At 52.7% G+C, this 20542-nt stretch overlaps 9 protein-coding genes across 9 annotated transcripts; 6 read left to right on the top strand and 3 right to left on the bottom strand.

Annotated features, from left to right (window-relative positions):
- Positions 1-1784: 1784 nt before the first annotated feature.
- On the top strand, positions 1785-3781 carry NUU61_005632 (glycosyltransferase family 2 protein; the record flags this gene model as incomplete). The annotated part of the gene is made up of 4 exons (XM_056656214.1): positions 1785-1822; positions 1928-2797; positions 3074-3365; positions 3668-3781. 4 exons carry the CDS (start codon positions 1785-1787, stop codon positions 3779-3781), a joined length of 1314 nt encoding a protein of 437 aa, XP_056511827.1.
- Positions 3782-4546: 765 nt separating this feature from the next.
- NUU61_005631 (ATP synthase complex assembly protein ATP12) lies at positions 4547-5676 on the top strand (the record flags this gene model as incomplete). Its single annotated transcript, XM_056656213.1, has 2 exons — positions 4547-4817; positions 4937-5676. The coding sequence occupies 2 exons, from the start codon at positions 4547-4549 to the stop codon at positions 5674-5676; spliced, it is 1011 nt and encodes a 336-aa protein (XP_056511826.1).
- A 385-nt stretch (positions 5677-6061) lies between these two features.
- On the top strand, positions 6062-10066 carry NUU61_005630 (OSBP family protein; the record flags this gene model as incomplete). Its single annotated transcript, XM_056656212.1, has 3 exons — positions 6062-8827; positions 8956-9243; positions 9302-10066. The coding sequence occupies 3 exons, from the start codon at positions 6062-6064 to the stop codon at positions 10064-10066; spliced, it is 3819 nt and encodes a 1272-aa protein (XP_056511825.1).
- A 263-nt stretch (positions 10067-10329) lies between these two features.
- Positions 10330-12041, top strand: NUU61_005629 (putative mRNA processing protein (Mss51); the record flags this gene model as incomplete). Its single annotated transcript, XM_056656211.1, has 3 exons — positions 10330-11194; positions 11251-11938; positions 12014-12041. 3 exons carry the CDS (start codon positions 10330-10332, stop codon positions 12039-12041), a joined length of 1581 nt encoding a protein of 526 aa, XP_056511824.1.
- Positions 12042-12732: 691 nt separating this feature from the next.
- NUU61_005628 (putative extracellular serine-rich protein) lies at positions 12733-13119 on the bottom strand (the record flags this gene model as incomplete). The annotated part of the gene is made up of 1 exon (XM_056656210.1): positions 12733-13119. The coding sequence occupies one exon, from the start codon at positions 13117-13119 to the stop codon at positions 12733-12735; it is 387 nt and encodes a 128-aa protein (XP_056511823.1).
- Positions 13120-13847: 728 nt separating this feature from the next.
- NUU61_005627 (uncharacterized protein) lies at positions 13848-14645 on the bottom strand (the record flags this gene model as incomplete). The annotated part of the gene is made up of 1 exon (XM_056656209.1): positions 13848-14645. The coding sequence occupies one exon, from the start codon at positions 14643-14645 to the stop codon at positions 13848-13850; it is 798 nt and encodes a 265-aa protein (XP_056511822.1).
- Positions 14646-15204: 559 nt separating this feature from the next.
- On the top strand, positions 15205-16447 carry NUU61_005626 (putative Ras family GTPase (Rab4b); the record flags this gene model as incomplete). Its single annotated transcript, XM_056656208.1, has 3 exons — positions 15205-15326; positions 15415-15449; positions 15513-16447. 3 exons carry the CDS (start codon positions 15205-15207, stop codon positions 16445-16447), a joined length of 1092 nt encoding a protein of 363 aa, XP_056511821.1.
- A 232-nt stretch (positions 16448-16679) lies between these two features.
- Positions 16680-17823, bottom strand: NUU61_005625 (NAD(P)-dependent alcohol dehydrogenase; the record flags this gene model as incomplete). Its single annotated transcript, XM_056656207.1, has 2 exons — positions 16680-17606; positions 17683-17823. 2 exons carry the CDS (start codon positions 17821-17823, stop codon positions 16680-16682), a joined length of 1068 nt encoding a protein of 355 aa, XP_056511820.1.
- A 687-nt stretch (positions 17824-18510) lies between these two features.
- Positions 18511-20490, top strand: NUU61_005624 (FAD-binding oxidoreductase; the record flags this gene model as incomplete). Its single annotated transcript, XM_056656206.1, has 4 exons — positions 18511-18760; positions 18819-20093; positions 20167-20342; positions 20398-20490. 4 exons carry the CDS (start codon positions 18511-18513, stop codon positions 20488-20490), a joined length of 1794 nt encoding a protein of 597 aa, XP_056511819.1.
- Between the last annotated feature and the right edge of the window lie 52 nt (positions 20491-20542).

The raw sequence follows: 20542 nt of genomic DNA, 5'->3' as shown, positions 1-20542 counted from the left end.
ACTTCCCTCGTGACCGGGATTTGCCTTTGCGCCACCTTGCCTTCTCGTGTTATTTATTACTTATTTTATAGATATTCTATTCTATGGATATTTATTTAATACCATGTTCAATAAATTGGTTCGTATTTTCTTGATTTACATCTTGATCTTGCACGCATTCGGTCCCACTCAAGCTCCGAATAATACCGTTATGTTGTATATGAGATCCCCGGGTATCCCATGGGATGTATAGTATTCCTTTCGATTCGAGACCTTTGCGTCCTCGCGCCCGATGTGGGTTCGTCACACTGTTTTTTTTTTTTTTGCAACCATTCAATATGCACGTTAAAATTAAGGAATGGACCACAAGGCGCGCAAACCATAGTCGATCCCAATTCCAACGGTCCAGTGGAACGTGGACAATATGGGCGCATTCTTCTGCCCTAACACCTTGGAAAGCTTGAGCACAAGCCCTTGAATGTACCTAGACGTAATGATGATCACAAACCTTCATAAGAAAACAATCACCATAATCATAATCATAATCATAAGAAAAAAGTTTCTGGGCACCAATAGAGCAAGATGAGCTGAACGAGGGGGGGGGGGATCTCGCGTGCATATGATCGAAGATGGTCTCCTTGAGGTTGCCTTTTTTTTTTCTCCTTTGCTGTGCATGTAAACTCGTCGATCTTGCTATTTGCCTGCGAGGTACCGACCGGAGTCAATTATGATCTCCAAGGACAAGTAGCTGGTTTCGTCATTTGGTCCTATAGAGTATGTACTGTATATCCATAGATATATACACATTTCCTGTAAATATGGGAATAAACACTGGATCCATGGTTCAGAGAAACAATCAACGGCCAACTTCTATATTCAGTATTCAGTGTATAGATAATAGATAATCTATGACCTCTAGGGTATTTCGAATTGCCTTGCGAATACCAGTAATACCCACGTACTTTACCCAGCTCCACTCCATGTCACGGCGCAGCATGGACCGCCGCCAATCCCTCTCCACCTTTTGTCTGCTTCCCATCTAGATCCAGGGTCTCTGACGCACGAGGCAAAACTACACCTGCAGCACTCTCAAAACGACAACAGAACTGGGGCGGCTTTGGATTTCTTTTTCTTTTTCTTTTTTCTTTTCTTTTCTCTTTTCTCTTTTTTTTTTCTTTTTCTTTTACTGACTATTTGCTAATTATTTTACTGTTTTCTTTTTTATATTATACGGAGTTCTTTTTCTCTCCCTGGCTCCATTATCCGCGGATTAGTATCAGGATTGTAGGCATTGCCGTCCCTACAAATTAATCCACTACACCCATCTGGTCCAAAGTACCTCTTTTTCTTTTTTCTTTCCCCCGTTCGCCCTTTTCTGGTTTTTTTTGGTTTTTTTTTTCCTTTGCCTCTTTCTCTCCCTCTCTCTTCCCTTTGATTTTCCTTTTTCCTTTTTCCTTCTTTTCTCTCCTTTTGGGTTGGTTGAGGAAGCTTTGTCTCCCGGACATTCGTTTTAAAACACATCTGCTGTCCTCGCTCTTTGTTGAAAACCAGCCAGTCTTCGGGTAATCGCAGTCGGTTGATTGTTGGCAATTGGTCCAGTGTGACCCTCGAGGTATATTCTACAGTGCTCCCCCGGGTTCTCGCATCGTACTAATACCTTGTGATTTGGCCCAGTAGGAGAAACAAAAAGAAAGAAAGAGAAGCAACTACCGAGGTGGCACAATCCAAAAAATACTGAGAAAAAAAGAGAGAATCCCAATTAAAGCACACATTGGGGGAGGATATATAAGGCAGTGTGGAGCATCATGGCATTTCCTTTCATGCGAGCATTTGTCGCACTCTTGTCAGTATCTTGACCTACCCCTTTTTTTTTTTGATCCTGGTCCCCTTGGAAATTCGACTGGAGACGGTTCAAACCCAATGATTAAATGAGGCTGACCCTCGACAGTTTCTATCGCTATTTTCGCCTCGTGGTGAACCTTCTCTCCTTTTGGACCTTCAAGCCGATCCCACCACCGGAAAACCCGAAGCTGACCTCGCAAGATGTGACGGTAATCATCCCAACCCTGGAGGGCTGTGGTGATGAGCTGGTGGAGACAATCCGAACGATTCTGGAAAACCAACCGTACGAGCTTCTCCTGGTGACGATCGAGGCCAATCGGAACAAGGCCGAAAAGATGCTGAGCGCGATGCCGGCATCCAAATCGAGGATTCGGCTCTTCACCGTGACGCATCCCAACAAGCGGCGGCAGATGACTCGGGCGATCCCCGAGGTGACCACGGCTATTACGCTGCTGGCCGATGACGATGTGAGCTGGCCAGGCACTTTGCTGCCATGGATTCTGGCGCCCTTTGAGAAGGATGACAAGTACGGCGGAGTGGTGACTTGCCAGCGACTGCGTCGAGCTATTGCACCTACCCTCTCACAACGCGTCTGGGGTTTCTTGGGGGCGTTGTACCTGGAGCGACGCAACTTTGACTGTGGAGCGACCACCCATGTGGATGGAGGGCTGCCTTGCATGTCGGGACGCAGCGTTGCGTATCGGACCAAGATCCTCCAGAATGAGGGCTTTACCTTTGCTTTCACGAATGAGGAATGGTGGTGGGGGAAATACCAACTCAATGCCGACGACGACAACTTTATCACTCGCTGGATGGTCTCTCATGGCTGGGAAACGTACATGCAGTACCACCCCGAGGCCGAGGTGCTCACCACCTTGGAGGACAACCCTCGATTTTTGAAGCAATGCGCCCGGTGGTCTCGAAGCAACTGGAGGAGTAATCTTACCAGTATGTTTCACGAGAAGCACATCTGGTAGTAAGTGGAACCTTTTTTTTTTTTTTTTTTTTTTTTTTGCTTTTTCCCTTTGTCAAACGGGGCCATCCTGAGTCAAAGTCGACACATCTTGGTTCATTGGTACCATTTGCGAAGCTGTCTGAGTGAGCAACACACGGACCTAGTCCACGGGTGCGTAAGATGGAAGGGTACTGAGACTCGAAAGAAAGAGAGGGAGAAAGGAAGAGGAGAGAAGAGAGATGGCCCCAAATAAAACACATGACTTTCCAGGATTTTCTTGCTAATCAGCTGTGACAGTCGTCAGCCTTGGAGCTCGTACGCCGTCCACTTGACCACCTTGTCTCCTCCAGCCTTCCTGGGGGATCTGCTCCTGGTCTGGTTGTGTCACAAGGCTACTGGATCGTGGGGGGATCTTCTGCATGATCGGGCAATGAGTGCCCTCGTGTTGTGGATGTTTACCAGCAAGTGGATCAAACTGCTGGGCCACTACATCCGCTATCCGGTGGATGTCTTGCTCCTGCCCGTGTCGATTCTCTTTGGATATTTCCACGGCGGCATCAAGATGTACGCCGTGCTCACCCTCAACGTGGTCAGTATTTCTTTTTCTCGTATTGTTATTTTCAATTTCTTCCTTTTTCTCAGCCCTGGGAACACTCCCCCCGGTTCCCAGCTTGGTGGGTTGCCTAAGCGAAAACCCCTCCTTCTTCTCCCTTCTATGACACGCCATCGCAACGCTTTGATCTCAGTCTCCTCCCTCGTGCAGCTGGATTACCCACCTTCTTCCCGTGCGAGCCATTTTTTGAGGTTCGCCTACGCGTCTTTTGATGTGATTTGGCTTGGTGCTTTTTTTTCTTATCACACGGGAATCTCTCTCGCTGACCTGAACTCTAGACTACATGGGGTAGCCGGGATGGCGCCGACGATTATGACGCAGAGCGCATGAAGAAGCGAACCGATGCCGATCGCATGAAGCAACCTTACTACCCCAGCTATCTCACCAAATAAACCTTGGGACACATACATCCCTTCTGGTTTCTTGGTCTTCTCTCCCGTCAGCTGCTCCCATCCTACTGGACCTCGACTACATTCCCCCCTCTCTTGACGATGAAATGCCTTGAATGACACCTTTGCTCTGACCATGTTCAGCTTGAAACTTCCTGGGGACTGATTTTAGACCCCCATTCTCATCAGTTTCATCCGTTCATCTCCTGTGTTCCTCGGGGAAGACAGGAGGTATTGCCCTCTTAATGGCTTTTTTTTTTTTTTTTTTTTTTTGCCTTTCTCTGCACATGATTGCCGGGTTATCAAAAGGTGGCCGACTTGGTTTTCTTATTTCTTCTCTTTGTAAATTACAAAAGCATGGGCGGATGTCGTCGATTTGCGCTCTCGTGCTCTCTTTGCGTGCTGTTCAGCCGGTTTGATTTGCCTGGACTTTTTGATAGCATTCCAATGTCTTTTTCCATTTTAGATGCAGGGGCGGGTGTTTCTTCTTTCTTCGTTTTTTTTTTTTTCGAGTTTGCCTGTCCAGTATTCTGCAGAGTGAATCAGTTCTAATCGACTGGAATCATGGATAACTATGAGCTTCATGGATTTGTAGGGGAATCCCTCGAGAGGGGAATGGGCTCGTGGCGATCGGCCCGAGAGACCTTCAAAAAAAGTCCCCCCAACACTTGCACCTTCGCAGACTCGCCTTTGCGCTCCCCCCTCCACGCAATCTCTTTTTCTTCTTTTTGTTTGTCGGTTTTGATTTGGTTCGTTGTTTGAAGCATCATGAGCTTTTCTCATGTGCTCCCATCGCGGCTATTCTTCGCTGCTCGACACAATCCATCGCTACGCCAACACATCCATTCATCTCCTTTGCGAGCGGCCGTTGCGCACCCGGTGACTGCTCACGGACCTCCGCCTAAAGCGCCTGTGCCCAAGTCGAAGGAGCAGCCAGAACGGAAGGACGAGACCGCCGATGAGGCACCGCGACCAGCAAAACCCTCGGCGGCACTGAAGAAGCGGTTTTGGAAGGATGTCCATGTCCACGGGAAACCAGGTATGTGGCCATTGACTGGTCTTGAGGGAAGGATACAATTCGCTAATCACCTATTCCAACCATCCTAGGAGAATACCAAGTTCTACTTGACAAACGTCCGGTCCGAACACCAACAAAAGAAGTTCTCTCTATACCCCCGTCAAAGCCTCACTTGGCGCACGCGATTGCCCTCGAGTGGGATGTGATGACCTCGGCCCAACAGGCTCTGAAGAGCCATCTCATCCCCCTCACCTCCCTGTCCGCCCGCGCGACCGATATTGTTCGGGAAGATGCCCAAGGCCAAGATACGACCAGAGACCAAATTATCACCACGGCCATGCGCTACCTGGAAACCGACACGTTACTGTGTTGGGAGCCCGAGCGGGAAGCTCATGCGCTGGAAAGGATGGACAGCGAGGAGAAAACGGAAAGCCTTCGTGAAATCCAGATGAAGGTTGCCAAGGATATCATGGATTTTTTGTCTACAAAAGTCTGGCCGGGCTTGGAAATTATCCCCATCCTCGATACCGAGAGCATACTCCCATTATCCCAGCCGCAAGCTACCCAGGACAGCATTCGCGTCTGGATCTCTGAATTATCCCCCCACGACCTCGCAGCTCTCGAGCGAGGCATCCTGGCATCCAAGAGCCTTCTCGTCGCGGTCCGATTGCTGGTGGAATGGAGCGAGAATTTCCGCCACCTTCAACGACCGGAAGCGAAGAAATTCGGCATCGACGAAGCAGCCGAAGCATCGAGCCTGGAAGTCAAGTGGCAGACGGATATGTGGGGAGAAGTCGAGGATACTCACGATGTTGATAAAGAAGACTTGAAGCGACAACTGGGTAGTGTTGTTGTCCTGGTGAGTGGTGAGACGAGATAGGCCTCGATGCAGGGAGATATTTGTATGATAGAGCTGTATGTACGCGTAACATCAATCGCAACCGTGATCCATGTATAGCTTGGAGCATCCATGAGAAAGACAGGGCATCAAAATACTGGGAGATCCGCTCCAAGGATCACCGGGTTGCCAAGGCCGGAGATCATCTCTCATCCCCCCCCCCCCCCCCCCCCCCAAACAGTAGGGGCATTGCGCTCGAATTTCTTTGCCCCCTCAGACTCGACATTCTCAGTTTCAATTTTGTCCTATCCCTCATGACCTACGCCCAATAGCCCGAGCGTTTCTCTGTGTGTGTCAAAACATGTCTGACAGACCTGAAGGGTGAGTTGGTCGGATCCATGGTTCTACCCATGGCAGGACCCTGGAGATGCTGGTGTCACTGGCCTCGTTTCCTGGACTTTCAATGAAACTGCTTCTGGCAGATCGCTTTCTCCAACCCATTTCCCATGTGAACTCGACTGACATGCCGCTGTCTCTCAGGCACAAACGCTCTCGAAGTGCGTTGGCGCTGGCCCTGCTGCACCGCGACAAATCCAAAAGTGAAGATAAAGAAGGCCTGGATGACGGTGACAATCGCTCGGTCGCCTCCGCCTCGACGAATGGCTCCTTAGGCCACGCTCGCAGTCGCAGCCGCCACAGTCGTCCAAAGCAAGCCCAAGAGGCGAGCTCTCCCCCCTCGCAAACTCCCCTCGAGCGAATCCCCTCCAACCAAAGCGCAGACACGATGGAAAAGGTGCCCTCGACGGCCCATACTGACAGTGGTAGCATGTCTCTCGACCAGTCGGTGCGGACCTTTCGCCTGTTTGAGATTCTCCGCAGCGGGGATACCAATGCGATCTCCAAGGCGATCAAGGAGACCAAGGATGGACAGGGAGCGAACGCCCTCTACGGCACGACGGTGCTCCACCTGGCTCTTCAGTGCGCTGAGCCAGAGGTCGTCGAATACGTGCTGTCTGTTGGGGACGACTTGGACATTAATGCGCGTGACCGCGAAGGAAGCACACCACTCCACATTGCGGCCCAGCTGGGACGGGTTCCTCTTGTGCGCGAGCTACTGAACCAGCCCACCATCAACGACTCGATTGTGAACTACCGGGGCCAGACGCCGCTCAATGTGGCGCGGACACCCGAGATCTTCCAGCAACTCCAGCTGGCACGGTCTCTCTTCATCGACAGCAAGACGCAGGAAATCCAAGCCTTGATCGGCAAACGAGATTACGAAAACCTGGAAAAGCTACTGGAAGAGCCTCGGGTGGAAGGAATCTTGGATGTGAACAGCCTGGAGTTGGTCACTGACTGTGTCACGACCCAGTCAGGCGGTACGCTACTGCATGAAGGGGCTAGAAACAAGGATGCCCAGTTGATTGAAATTCTTTTGACCCATGGCGCGGATCCTTTTCGTCGGGACAAGAAAGGGAAATTGCCACAGGATATTACCAAGGACGACAAGACCCGGGCGATGCTGAAAAAATCCCCGGCTGCCGCGATTGCACAACGGGGCATACAGGAGAAGGCGATCTTGGGCAATAGCAATGCCCAAGGGCTTTCGGGTCGCGTGTCGATTGGCGACGCACCTTTAGCAGGCAAAGATGCCCGTGAAATGAGGGGGTATCTCAAGAAATGGACTAATTACACTAGCGGCTACAAGCTGCGCTGGTTTGTCCTTGAGGATGGCGTTTTGAGTTACTACAAACATCAAGGTGAGCGGGCTCGTTTTGGATCTTGGTCTTTCTTCCAAGGCTCTTCGCTGACCTTTCTTGCAGACGATGCGGGCTCTGCCTGTCGTGGAGCGATCAACATGAAGATCGCCAGACTCAGCATGGATGCACAGGACAAGACCCGGTTCGAGATCCACGGCAAGTCGTCGGTCAAATACCACCTTAAAGCCAATCATGTCGTGGAAGCCAAGCGCTGGTTCTGGTCTCTGAACAATGCGATACAGTGGGCCAAGGATGAGGCTAAGGAAGAAGAGCGGCAACGCTCCAAGACCGCCGAAGCGCTTCGCCAAGCGAAGATTGACCAGACCGACGGGCGCCCAACCGAGACCCCGTCTGAGTCTGGTCTCGTCCACAGACCTAGTGTAAAAGGTTTGGCACCTCCATCTCTCGGGATTCCTAGCAGCAGCAGCACCAGGCTAAGCACGTATGCTTCTCACACTACACTGGACACCACGGCTGGTGACGAAGAGAGCTCGGCCTATGGCTCGTATGATCAGAGCACTGCTCAGAATGAGGTGAATAGGGCTATTAGCCATGTTACGAGTGCCCCGGATGTGGAAAGGGAAGAAGACTTTGGCGACGATGTGTCGAGCCATGAGGTGCCTGCCTCCGACAAGGATGCCCTCAATATCACCGCACAGTCCGCGAAACTTCAACTCGATCTCCTCGCAAACGTGGCTGCTTCTTTGCAAACAGAAAGGTCCAAGAATCCGGATATGTCAATCGGGGATCCCGCTGTCGAACAGGCCCTTGGTACCTATGAGGCTGCTGTCAGCAGCCTCAAGGGCTTGGTACAAAATCTGCTCAAAATCTCTCGGGACCGGGATTCTTACTGGCAATACCGCCTCAACCGGGAGGAAACCATGCGCCAGATGTGGGAAGAAAGCATGGCACGAGTGGCTCAAGAACACGAGGAGCTACAATCCAAGATGGGTGAATCCGAGGAAAAGCGAAAACGCACCAAACGCGCCCTGAAAGAAGCACTGGAGGGTGCCACGACTAGCAGCCGTTCGATCAGCGGTGCTCCCTCTCGCATACTGGCCGAGGACTCAGGTGCGACGGAAGCCAGCAAAACCGAAACTCCCCCAGAGGCTGTGGCGGAAACAGACCAGCCGGGTCAGGAGGCCGCCGAGTCCACCCTTTCTCGGAAACCGTCGGTGCTCTCTCAGCTCAGCAGTCTCTACAACTCCGAGTCGGATGGGGATGAATTCTTCGATGCCATTGACGCGGGTGAGATCGAAGTGGAGGATTTCAACAAGACCGCTGCCGCTGAGACAGAGAAACCACAAGATGAGACTGCTGAGCTGCGGGCTGTCAAAACTTCGGTCATTAAGCCCTCTTTCCAGGGATACGAAGAGCCGGTGAGGAAACGACTCAAGATGGACAGTGACAACCGACCCAAGATTTCTCTGTGGGTGAGTAAACGACATCTTGAGTTTCTGGGTTTTGTTTTGGAGTGCTCACACCGTTTCTCTAGGGTATCCTGAAATCCATGATTGGGAAAGACATGACAAAGATGACCCTGCCAGTTTCTTTTAACGAGCCGACTTCATTGCTTCAGCGAGTGGCCGAGGATTTGGAATATACCGATCTCCTTGACATCGCTGCCGACCGGTCAGATTCGATGGAGCGTCTTGTCTATGTGGCCTCGTATGCCGCGAGTGAATACGCCTCGACGATCGGCCGTGTGGCGAAACCGTTCAACCCTCTTCTCGGTGAAACTTTTGAGTATGTCCGGCCAGACAAGGGCTATCGATTCTTCGTGGAACAAGTCAGCCATCATCCACCGATTGGTGCCGCGTGGGCCGAGTCAACCAAGTGGGATTACTGGGTGAGTTAACCTGCTGCTCAAGCAGGACGGAGTATGAAGCTAACTAGGACCCCTATAGGGCGAATCTTCTGCCAAATCCAAATTTTACGGGAAGTCTTTTGACGTCAATTTGTTGGGCACATGGTTCCTGAGGCTTCGGCCCATCACTGGCGGAGAGGAACTATACACCTGGAAAAAGGTCACATCCTCGGTGATCGGTATCATTACGGGCAATCCGACTGTGGACAACTACGGTCTGATGGAGATCAAGAACTGGACTACGGGCGAAGTTTGCTATTTGGACTTCAAACCTCGCGGGTGGAAAGCATCTTCGGCCTACCAGTTGACCGGCCGAGTCGTCGACCAGGACGGCTCTCCCAAGTGGAGTATCGGCGGCCGATGGAACGACAAGATCTTCGCGCGTCACACCCCTGGCTTCGAGGCTCCCATCTCCAGCCAAGATCCCGAATCCGCCAAGTTGGTGTGGCAAGCCAACCCTCGTCCCACGGGTGTGCCTTTCAACCTGACTCCCTTCGGCATCACACTTAACGCTCTCTCCGAGGGTCTAAAGGAATGGCTGCCTCCCACGGACACCCGACTACGACCCGATCAGCGCGCCATGGAGGACGGCGAATATGATCTTGCTGCCGATGAAAAGCATCGCGTCGAGGAGAAGCAACGCGCCAAACGGCGAGAGCGGGAAGCCAATGGCGACGTGTACGCGCCACAATGGTTCACCCGGGCCAAGTGCCCCATAACCGGAGAGGATTACTGGGCTCACAATGGGAAATACTGGACCAGCCGAGAGGCCCAAGATTGGAGCCTTGCTGAGGATATTTTTTGAGCTGTTTGCTGTGTATAAAATTCTCGGGTACAAATCCAACGGATTTGCCTTCGGTGGCCATTTGAAAACCCCTTCCTCAGGGAATATAGGGAGCTATGATGTCCATTGTAGCTTGCGGTATCTAAGTAGTTAGTATCCGCAGAGGCCGTGTAGTTCTTGGGGTTCCTGGGATTCTTGTGCCGTTGTCTCACGTGATCTGAATTTTCCCGCAAACCCGTCTCCGACTGAGGAAGTCTCACCCTTTCCCCACGCGTGGATTCATCATGACTGGCGGCTATACCTGTGCCCAGTGTCTCCAGGGGCTCCGGCGTGGAGTGCAATCTGCAGGACCGCAGGTTCGCTTGCAACGCCTGGCGCATTCACGACGGAGCGCCGTCGCTCCATCCGTCATTCGAAGCTTTGGCTCACAACGCAATGGTCGATCGCTGGGAGAAAGCAAACTTGAACTCGGTAAAGGCGTGACTGGGGATTCAAGCTCTGTATCTAAATCTGTCCCCTCATCACTCACGCAGAGAGCGGCCTCCACGTCAACCGGGCCCTCCGTGGATACGCGAGCTCTATTGAAACTCAACAACCTGTTTCACTCATTTTCGAACTCGCCCTCGTCCGCCATCCGGCAACGTGCTGCATTTATCAAGCAAAATGCCTTCTGCCCTCACCCGAGCCACCAGCAGACCCGTGCCCCCGTCTCGCCGCATGATCCGGAAGCGAGGAAAACAACCGACGCCAGCTTGCCTCCGGCTCACTCGCACTTTGAATGCCCCGACTGCGGTGTACCTATCTACTGTTCTGAGGGTCATTGGATGGACGATTTTGAGGCGCATCTCGAGATTTGCGATACCATTCGCCAGATCAATGAGGATGACCACGACTTGCATTCCGGGCGCTTTTTCCCCGAATTCTCCTACCCCGGCGTTCAAGATGACAACTTCGTAATCAACATGACCAACTGGGATACCTACCTCTACACACGCGAATTTGAAGCCATCAACCATGACCGCCCCATGCGCCAGGTGACTCGCATGCTCACCTACCCGCAGACCATTGCGAGTGTCTTACATGAGCTGAGCCCTTATAACGTTCGTGCCAGTGGACGATTGACTTCTGAAGGACTGAAGAGTCTGAGCGGTAAGTTTCGATACCGATATTGAGTCTACAGCGCATGCTGTGCTCTTCTGGGTCAGTTACTGATCAACCCTGTTTGGAGGATCTAGCTCTTCGATACTCTCTGCACCCTCCGAAAACTGGCGAGAGCACCGACATCAAGGGTCTCCGTCTTAAGGCGCCCCCGGTCCGGATCTTCATCCTCGGCGCTCGTGCCGAATCGTCGCTGCCCCGTGAAGTTTGGATGCAGCTCTCCTACATGTTCCCGCGCGCCTTGCTGCATCTCGTTTTCATTGGACCGGAGAGCATGGCAAACCGTGATGCCGAGTTCCCACTCCCCGACCGGGTGCCCGAAAACCCGTTTGGCGGGATCGTCGAGGATCGATTGGGTGGTCAGATGAAGATTACCACCTACGTAGACTATTTCCACACCATGTACCAGGCACAATACTTCCAGCCGTTTGACCCGTACCTGGACTGCTTCATGCTTTTCCACCCAGGTCTGGGTCACCCGGCTAGCTCACATGAGTGGGAGCAAACTCTCCCACAGCTCTTGGAGACCAAGATTCCCATTCTCTGCACCGGCTATACGCAGTGGGATATGGAGCGCGACATCAACTGGGTCCGTGAGAAGTGCGGTGGCGAGTTCGACGTCCTTCTGGAGCCTGGTGAAAACATTTTCCGCAGTTTGCGCTGGGATTTGAACGATCTCGATCCGCATGACGTCTCGTGCGGGAATTGGGGTTTATGGGCTTTCCGAGGAAAGAGGTATGTTTTTCTCTGCTTTTAAACATGCCTTCCCCCCTCCCCATGTTGAATTGTGGCTGATTTACTTTTGTGTAGGTACGAGGCTACGTTCCAGGAAAACTAAGCGCGGCGACAGCTTTCTGTATGATATGTTTGGGGGCAGTTGTAGTAGATAAGCCCTTGTTGGAGTCTTCTCCCCAATATCACTGTATTATCTATGATATCCAGTAGCAACCGAGTGCCTAGGTGTAATACGTGGTGACGCGCAGAGTGCGCCAATTTGTAGCTAGTAGGCTCGCACGTCGTTAATGACTAGTAAAAGGATCTGAATGGTTGTACATCATTTCCCAGGTAGGTAATCGTACGCTGATCTGGGAGACCTAGATAGATAAACGTGGAGTTAAACCGTGAAGATGAAGGAAGAAATATAAATAGAGCTCGTTAGTCTTACACTCGTAAGCTAAATATGTATGACATTCAAGCATCCGCAAAGATGCACACATCAATGCCGAAGAAATCCAAAGATCAACCAAGATAAGAAAAAGACCCAAAGGTAGAAGACAAAGCTTGGATGAGATGAAATGGGAGTAGAAGAAGAGAAAAGGGGTATAGGCATCAAGAAGTCGGAAAACACGTCAAAAGAAGTATATCGGTAGAAGGAAATGTACCATGAAGGGAAACAGAAAGGACTGTGTCCAAATGTCCAGAAAACACCATTCTAGATGGGTTACTGGATGGATTGCGTCCCCCACATGCAATCGGGCCAGTGGGATCATCGAGATCCTGGGGCATTCGCGATGTAGCCCAATTGGCGTTTATGCCAGCAGGAAACCAGCGAGGGCCATCGCACCAGCGGCCATGGCGCCTGGCTTGTGGAGGGAAGCTGCGCCGTTGGCCGGCACAGAGGTCGAGGTCGGGATAGTGGTCGCACTGGTCTCGGTGGATGGCTCGGCCGCGACAGAGCTGGTGCTGGCGACCAGAGCCGTGGAGGAGCGGGGAGTCCGGCTCGGAGTAACCGAAGACGAAGGGGTGCTGGTGGACCGGTGAGGCTTCGAGGTTGAGGGAGGCGTCGGAGTAGGCAGCGGAGGCGTGTAGCCTGCTGGAGCCAGGGTGAGAGTCTTGGTGACCGGCGAGGGCGAGGGAGCCTCGGCGAATGCGACAGGGGCCAGAGCCGCGGACAAAAACAAAGCCTTGGAGAGCATGGTGTGGATTAAAAAGAGTGAATGGAGCTGGAAATGAATGCGACAGCCCGTGTCTAGGGATAAAGAACGACGAGAACAAAAGCGATGAGAAAAGGAGCGAGAGAAGGGAAATGGGCTCATTTAAATAGATGGACGCTTGTCCTGTTCGGTACTAGGTACTGGGTACCACGCCAGACCAGCGTCGTGCTAGATGGGGCCAGGTACCAGGTACGAGGTTACACACATTATATTTCCTAGGCGACGGGCGGAATGTTGGGGATGGCATGTTATTTGACATTCTATCGATATCCATGATACCTTACCACATTATCAGTCAGCCTATGCTCGATCGAATACCAAAAGCCAGTGCATTAAGGTCGACCTCGGAGGAACCAGGAATCAGATATTGTTCCGGGTGATGAAGAGCTTGGTTTTATTTGTGAATTAGTGTAAAGCACTAGGCTAATAGTAGGCTTAGGCATGGAATTTGCTGCTGACTGGTCACAAGGGTATAAGACTAAAAAAAAAAAAAAAAAAAAAAAAAAAGATAGATAGCTTAGATTAGGAGAGGGAGAGAGGGCTATATCAAGAGTATATATATTTTACTTTATATTTGTACATAGGTATACACGAGCCAGAGCCACTAGGGGGTATCACAAAAGCAGACCGCCATCCCAAAAGTCCGTTTTATCGAAGCATCATCGCACGTCACAAAGCAATATTGTCGAAACCAGAGTCAGGGCCCAGGGTTAGATCGTTTGGACGGCCATGACTACCAGCGCGACTGTCACCCAATACCCACTGGCATGCAGCAGGGTCACCAGCGGAGCCGCACCCGAGACCGATGCGTCGGAGTCGGCGACGGTGGTGCCGTTTGGAAGCGTTCCATTGATGTAGATCTTGTTGGTGCCATTCTCCGTGACAACGTGGATGTTGCTGGTGTTCCTGGGCGCGGTGCCGTTGAAGAGAGACTCATAGTAGGTCTGGTTGTTGTTGTTGTCGCAGCCACACTCCGAGTACTCCTGGCACACGCAGGTGATCGGGACTGACTCATTTTTGTGCGAGGTATCGTTTCTGAAGTGGTACCCATGGCTATAGGGGTAGGCGTAGGCACCGTACAGCCATATACCGGGGAAGAAGGCCAGCGCCGCCGCGGGCAACAGGAACGGGGTGACCCCCAAGGGCGATCGCCGGCCAGCTGCATAGGGGGCGCTCGCACCACCCGCATAGTATCTGCCACCGCCGTACGCTGGCTGGACACTCGATCCACGGGAACTTGTGCCGCCGGAGTTGCTGGAGGAACTGGTGCGACCACTGCTACTACCCCGGCTTCCACTCGAACTTGAGCGGCCGCCCCCGCCACCTCCACTGCTTCCACCGCGAGCTCCTCCTCCTCCTCCTCCTCCACGGCGCTTCTCTAGATCAACCTCCAGAGGACCCTCCGAGACGGTATCGGCATCATGTTGAACAGAATCCGTCGGGGGAATGGAGAGAGAAATAACCCCAGTGGACAGGAGTAATAGGAGCGTTGTCCAAGTCAGCTTCATGTTGAGTTGAATGTATAGCAAGAACAATGGAGAATCAAAGAAGAGTAGGAGAGTAGGAAAGTAGAAAAGTAGAAAAGTGGAGAGATGATGCAGAGGGAAAAAAAAGCAACCATGACGACACCAGGACCCTTAAATACGTCCCCCGGGCCACGTTGGAAAGGAGTCAAAAACACAGCCTCTAATTTCCGGCCTAAAACAAAGACACAAAGATGATCCTTGCCCATTTCTCCCTCTGATATTTGCAGACAAAAACCCACTTCGATCATCGCCTCCACATGGCAAGGCGCACAATCTCGTAAAGAGATCCTTGCGCTGGTGGCACAGTCTTCATATTCGATGACTATGGATTATGCTTTATTCATGTAATACATATCCTGTCTGCATCTTGTATATCTCGTATCTCTCGATAAGTTCTGTTAGATCGAATTCGGCGTAACTCATAGACTTGTATCGTAGAGAGGCGTGGGTCCCCGGGCAGAAAGGGACCTTGGGGCATCCTCTCCCCTTTACTCCCTTCACACAACTTTCCCCCCCTCTCTCTCTTTTTCTCCCCTGCGCCATGGTGCGTCAACGGGGTCTATCCAATGCATCCTCGGCATCCTCTGCCCCAGACCAAGAGCTGGGGAGTATGTATGATTACCTGGCCAAGGTCATTCTCCTCGGACCCAGCGGCGCTGGAAAGTGAGTGACATTCCCCACGTATTGTGGGGAGGAGGGGGGGGGGTTTGTCCCTCACTGACGCTTCTTTCTTTCTAATCGAAATCAATAGGTCTTGTCTACTTCATCGATTCGTGAAGAATGAATGTACGACCGACATACTGATCCTCCTGGCTGACGCTCGTTAACACGCATCCACCTTCCCGACAGGGCGAGTACTGTCGTCGCAAACCATCGGAGTCGAGTTTTCTTCCCGGATTGTCAAGCTCGGATCGGGTTCGCGACGGAGACGGATCAAGCTACAGCTTTGGGATACCGCAGGTACGGAGCGTTTCCGATCAGTTTCCCGGTCCTACTACCGGGGCGCCGCCGGTGCCATTCTCATCTACGATGTCGCTTCCCACCCTTCCTTCACGTCCCTTCCAACCTTCCTGATGGATGCGCGCGCGCTGGCCTCCCCGAACTTGACTGTCATCCTCGCGGGGAACAAGTCCGATCTGGGATCAGATGCATCGTCACAGATGGAAGCAGAAGATGCGGTGCGACCTCCACCGACTCCCTCCAGCACATCGAGCAAGCAATCCTCGCTCCCGTTCGAGACCTCTGGTTCAGTCCGCTCGAGTCACTTGGGTACAGGGACAAGGTTGACCGCCACATTTGCCCCCGAGGGTCGGGATGTCAGCCAGGAGGAGTCGTCCCGCTGGGCCGCGAGCTCGAATATCCCGGTGGCCGTCGAAGTCTCAGCTCTCACAGGAGATGGCGTGGAAGAAGTATTTAACCGGTTAGCCCGTATCATCCTGACCAAGATTGAGCTGGGCGAAATCGACCCCGATGACCCACAGAGCGGCATTCAATACGGAGACGGTGGTCTTTATGGCCACGGTACCAGTGATGGCTCCAGTATCCGTAGCCGGACCACGTTGGATGACAATGCAGTGCCTCTTCACCGCAGGACCCCCGACGAAGAGGCCAGGGCTCTGGGTCCGCGCAGGGCTGGAAGAGCGGGATGCGAGAATGGGAAGATGTCTTCCGCCTTGGAGGTTCCCAATCACGGAGGAACCGTGGGTGCTGTTGAATTCGCCTTCGATTCCTCGAGGACGGTTTTGATTTTTGGTTTGGTCGATTTCGCATGGTCACTATGGTGACAAGTCTTTCGTTGTTCGCACGATACCCCCCTTTGGCTTCCGTTCACGATCCCTTTGTTTTTGTTGCAGCTACAAGCCGACTGTTTCCGCGGAAGCAGAATGTTCTTCTAGTGGCCATTCATCACTACCTTGAGTTTTCTTCCCTCACTTCGAAATCTGCGAATTCAACGCTTGCGATGAGGTCTTTTTTGAGGACACTATCTAATGGGAACTAAAATCACGGACTTTTCTCTTACTCGCTAATACCAGCGATGAGAGTCTTGATGCCTTTACCGGCCTTGACCTCCTTGAATGCGTGCTCGGCTTCCTCGAAATTGACCGTGCCGGTGATCAACTTGTTCACATCCACTTTACCGGACGAGACCAGGCCAACTGCCAGCTTGTAGTCACCGCTCCCGTAGCGGAAACTACCCTTGACATTCAGTTCCTTGGAGCAGGCTGCCATGATGGGGAACTGGATCTCACTCCGGCCCATGCCGCCCTGCACATAGGTGCCACCGTTTCGAAGGACATGAATGCCAGTGTGGACCGAGGGCTCGGCGCCCGAGGCATCGATAGCCACATCGGCACCAGTCCCGAGGTCATTCTCTTCCTTGAGCCGGTCGGCATTCATAATTGCTGACACCTTGCCGGGCATGAAGGTGGACGTCACCGCATACTCCTTGGCAAAGTCCAGGCGAGATTGCTGGATGTCCACAGCAATCACCTTGGAGGCCCCAAAGGCACTGGCCACGGCGCAGCACAGCAGTCCCACGGGCCCAGCCCCGAACACCACGACCGTCTGCCCCGGGCTGACGCGGGCCTGTCGTACAATGTGTACCGCCACGCTGAGTGGTTCCATAAGAGCGCCCTCCTGGAGCGAGATGTGTTCGGGGAGCTTGTAACAGAAATCCTCCGGAAGCACATAGTATTTGGCCAACGTGCCATCATTTGGTGGGGTGGCGGCAAAGGCCATGTTCTCGCAGAGGTTATACTTCCCCCCTTTGCACGGCTCACACCGACGACAGGAGATGCCGGGTTCCATGGCGACGCGGTCACCCACCTTGAGGGTTGTGACGGCCGACCCGACTTTGCTGATGACACCGGCCGATTCGTGTCCTAGAACCATCGGGTCTTTGACCACGAATTGGCCGATCGCACCGTGTTCCCAGTAGTGCACCTGGAGAATTATTCCCGCGATTAGCCACCCTCCATCCGAAGTACGAAGACTCCATGACGCCGAAATGACAACTTACATCACTGCCACAGATACCGGTATACTTGACATTGATGAGCACATAGTGAGGGTTCTTCAGCTCGGGGATCGGGCGGTCTTCAAATTTGACTTGATGGATGCCTTCGAGGATGAAGGAGAGGTTCTGACCATGGCTCTCCATTAGATCGTGTCTGGATCAATCAAAAGGAGGTACTTCATACCTGCGCCGTTGCGACTTGGGAGCTCATCTTTTTGTCTGGTGTGGGGCTCACGATGCGGGGGGGTGGATGGGTGAGAATCGAGGTTTACACGGAGAGCAGAAGGAAGAGCAATTGATAGAGATAAGCGAGGATTATCCAAGGCAATTCAAGAGATCAAGAGAAAAGAGAAAAGGGAGAGAAAGTAGACAGTAAAGAATTTAAAGACCCCCAGCTTTTGCATCTCCCCTCCCCCCACTTTTGCATGTCATTTTACCCGCGGGCGATTTTAACCGGTTCTGGCGCTGAAGCAAGCAAATGCCCCCGTCATGATTGCCTCAGGAACTGATACGGGGGGTGTTCCCGCAGGATATTTACTTTCAATGTAGTCACTTTTACTTTATTCTTTGTATTTATATTTCAATTTGTATACTTATATACTTATCTATATTTAACAATCCACACGATGACAGAATTGGAATGTCCTTCGGGTATTTGATCCTTTTACATGATATACCACTGTGATCCTGCAGAATATAACCGGAAGATACATCCATGGATCCATCCGTGAATCTCGATGGCTCGGGTGGTGCGTGCCAAGACCGCTGCGGAGTTCAACCTTCACTCTGCGCGCCCGACACCTCTCCCTCTCTCCACCTCATTCATCTACCATGGCCCGAGCCAACGCACTCGCCCATCGGGCGTTGCGCAGCCTTCGGCCACAGCCCACCTTCCCTGTCGGGCAATGCCGGTGGTTCGCATTGTCGGCCCGTCGAGCGAACGACAAACCGCAGCAGTCATTCAAGAGTCAACTGTACGAGAGCACCCAGCAACGCCTTAAGCGTGAGCGGGCAGAGCAAGAGCGATTCGCGCAATACCAAACCCAATCCCCCGGTGGCCGCTATGCGGCATTGGTCTTCGGTATGTAATCAACCTCTCTCTTTCTCTTCACCCCCGAGCTGGTGCTGATCCATTACAGCGCTGGTCTTCTTCTCGACTGGGGCATATTATTTAGGATCGCTCAGACCGGCTGGCCTTCCCTCGTCGTCCACAACCTCTGTGTCCGATCTTGATCCGCCAAAGCATAACGTGTCCCAGTCGAATCTCCAGGCTGCTTGGGCGGATTTCGTGGATATCCTGGGCAAGGAGAATGTCTCGACCGCGCCTGGTGACCTGGAGATGCATGCAGGATCGGACTGGTCGTCCTACTGGCGGAAGGAGGATGAAAAGCCGTTCCTAATCCTCTACCCGTCCAGCACCGAGGAGGTGTCTCGGATCATGAAAGTCTGTCACCAGCGAGTGATCCCGGTGACCCCGTATTCCGGCGGCACCAGTTTGGAAGGCCATTTTGCGCCCACCAGGGGTGGCGTCTGCGTTGACTTCCGTCGGATGGATCGTATTTTGGAACTCCACCCCCGCGACCTGGATGTGGTTGTCCAGCCGGCGCTGGGATGGGAAGATCTGAACGAGGAGCTGTCGAAAGATGGGCTGTTCTTCCCACCCGACCCTGGCCCCGGCGCTATGATCGGAGGCATGGTGGGAACCGGCTGCTCAGGAACCAATTCCTACCGGTACGGGACAATGCGTGAGTGGGTTTTGTCGTTGACGGTTGTCCTCGCCGACGGGACCGTCATCAAGACCCGCCAACGACCTCGAAAGTCGAGCGCCGGATATGACCTCACTCGGCTATTTATTGGCAGCGAAGGCACCCTGGGCCTGGTCACTGAGGCGACCTTGAAGCTGACGATTCGACCCAAGAGCCAGAATGTTGCTGTTGCTTCTTTCTCATCCATCCAAAATGCCGCCGAGTGCGTGACCCATGTGGTTGAGGCCGGCATCCCCGTGGCGGGAGTTGAGATTTTGGATGATGTGCAGATGAAGTGTATCAATGCGAGCCAGTCCACCAGCCGGCAGTGGAAGGAATCCCCCACCCTGTTCTTCAAGTTTACGGGAACGCCGGTCGCCGTCAAGGAACAGGTCGGTATGGTGCAAAAGATCGTGTCGAACACTTCAGGTCGGTCTTTTGAGTTTGCTCGGGGCGAAGAGGAAATGCAGGAGTTGTGGAGCGCTCGGAAGCAGGCCTTATGGAGTGTCATGGCAATGAAACGAAGCCCAGAAGACCACGTCTGGACAACTGACGTGGCCGTACCGATGAGCAAGCTGCCCGATATTATCGAGGCGACTAAGAAGGACATGACCCAAAGCCGATTACTGGCCGGAATCTGTGGACACGTCGGTGACGGGAACTTCCACGGTGAGTGCTCTCCCCTGTTGGTCTGAATGGAGATCCTACCTGAAGGTTCAATGCACGCTGACCCCAATTCAAGCCATCATCCTGTTTAACGACAGCGAAAAGAAAATCGCCGAGGGAGTGGTTCACCGAATGGTGAAGCGGGCTGTGGAGATGGAGGGAACCGTCACTGGTGAGCATGGGGTTGGTCTCGTCAAACGAGACTATCTCGAGCACGAGTTGGGTGAATCGACTGTAGATGCCATGCGTCGTGTACGTCTCTCTACCTGGTTTACTCTGCATGTCAACGCTAACATTCATTCTCTAGTTGAAATTGGCCCTTGATCCCCTCCGCTTGCTCAACTGTGACAAAGTCATCCGCACCGAGCAGCCGGCGCCTGGAGAAGTCAAAGAATGGTAATTTAGGACCGCCCACATGCCAACACTCGCCCGTTAGGGGCTGTACTACAGCA

The sequence above is a fragment of the Penicillium alfredii genome (assembly GCF_028826965.1).
Source record: "Penicillium alfredii strain IBT 34128 chromosome Unknown utg000007l_segment0_segment0, whole genome shotgun sequence".
In the NCBI taxonomy this organism is placed as follows: Eukaryota; Fungi; Ascomycota; class Eurotiomycetes; order Eurotiales; family Aspergillaceae; genus Penicillium; species Penicillium alfredii.
The sequence above is the reverse complement of the archived record's forward strand: the minus strand, read 5'-3'. Positions and strand labels throughout refer to the sequence as shown.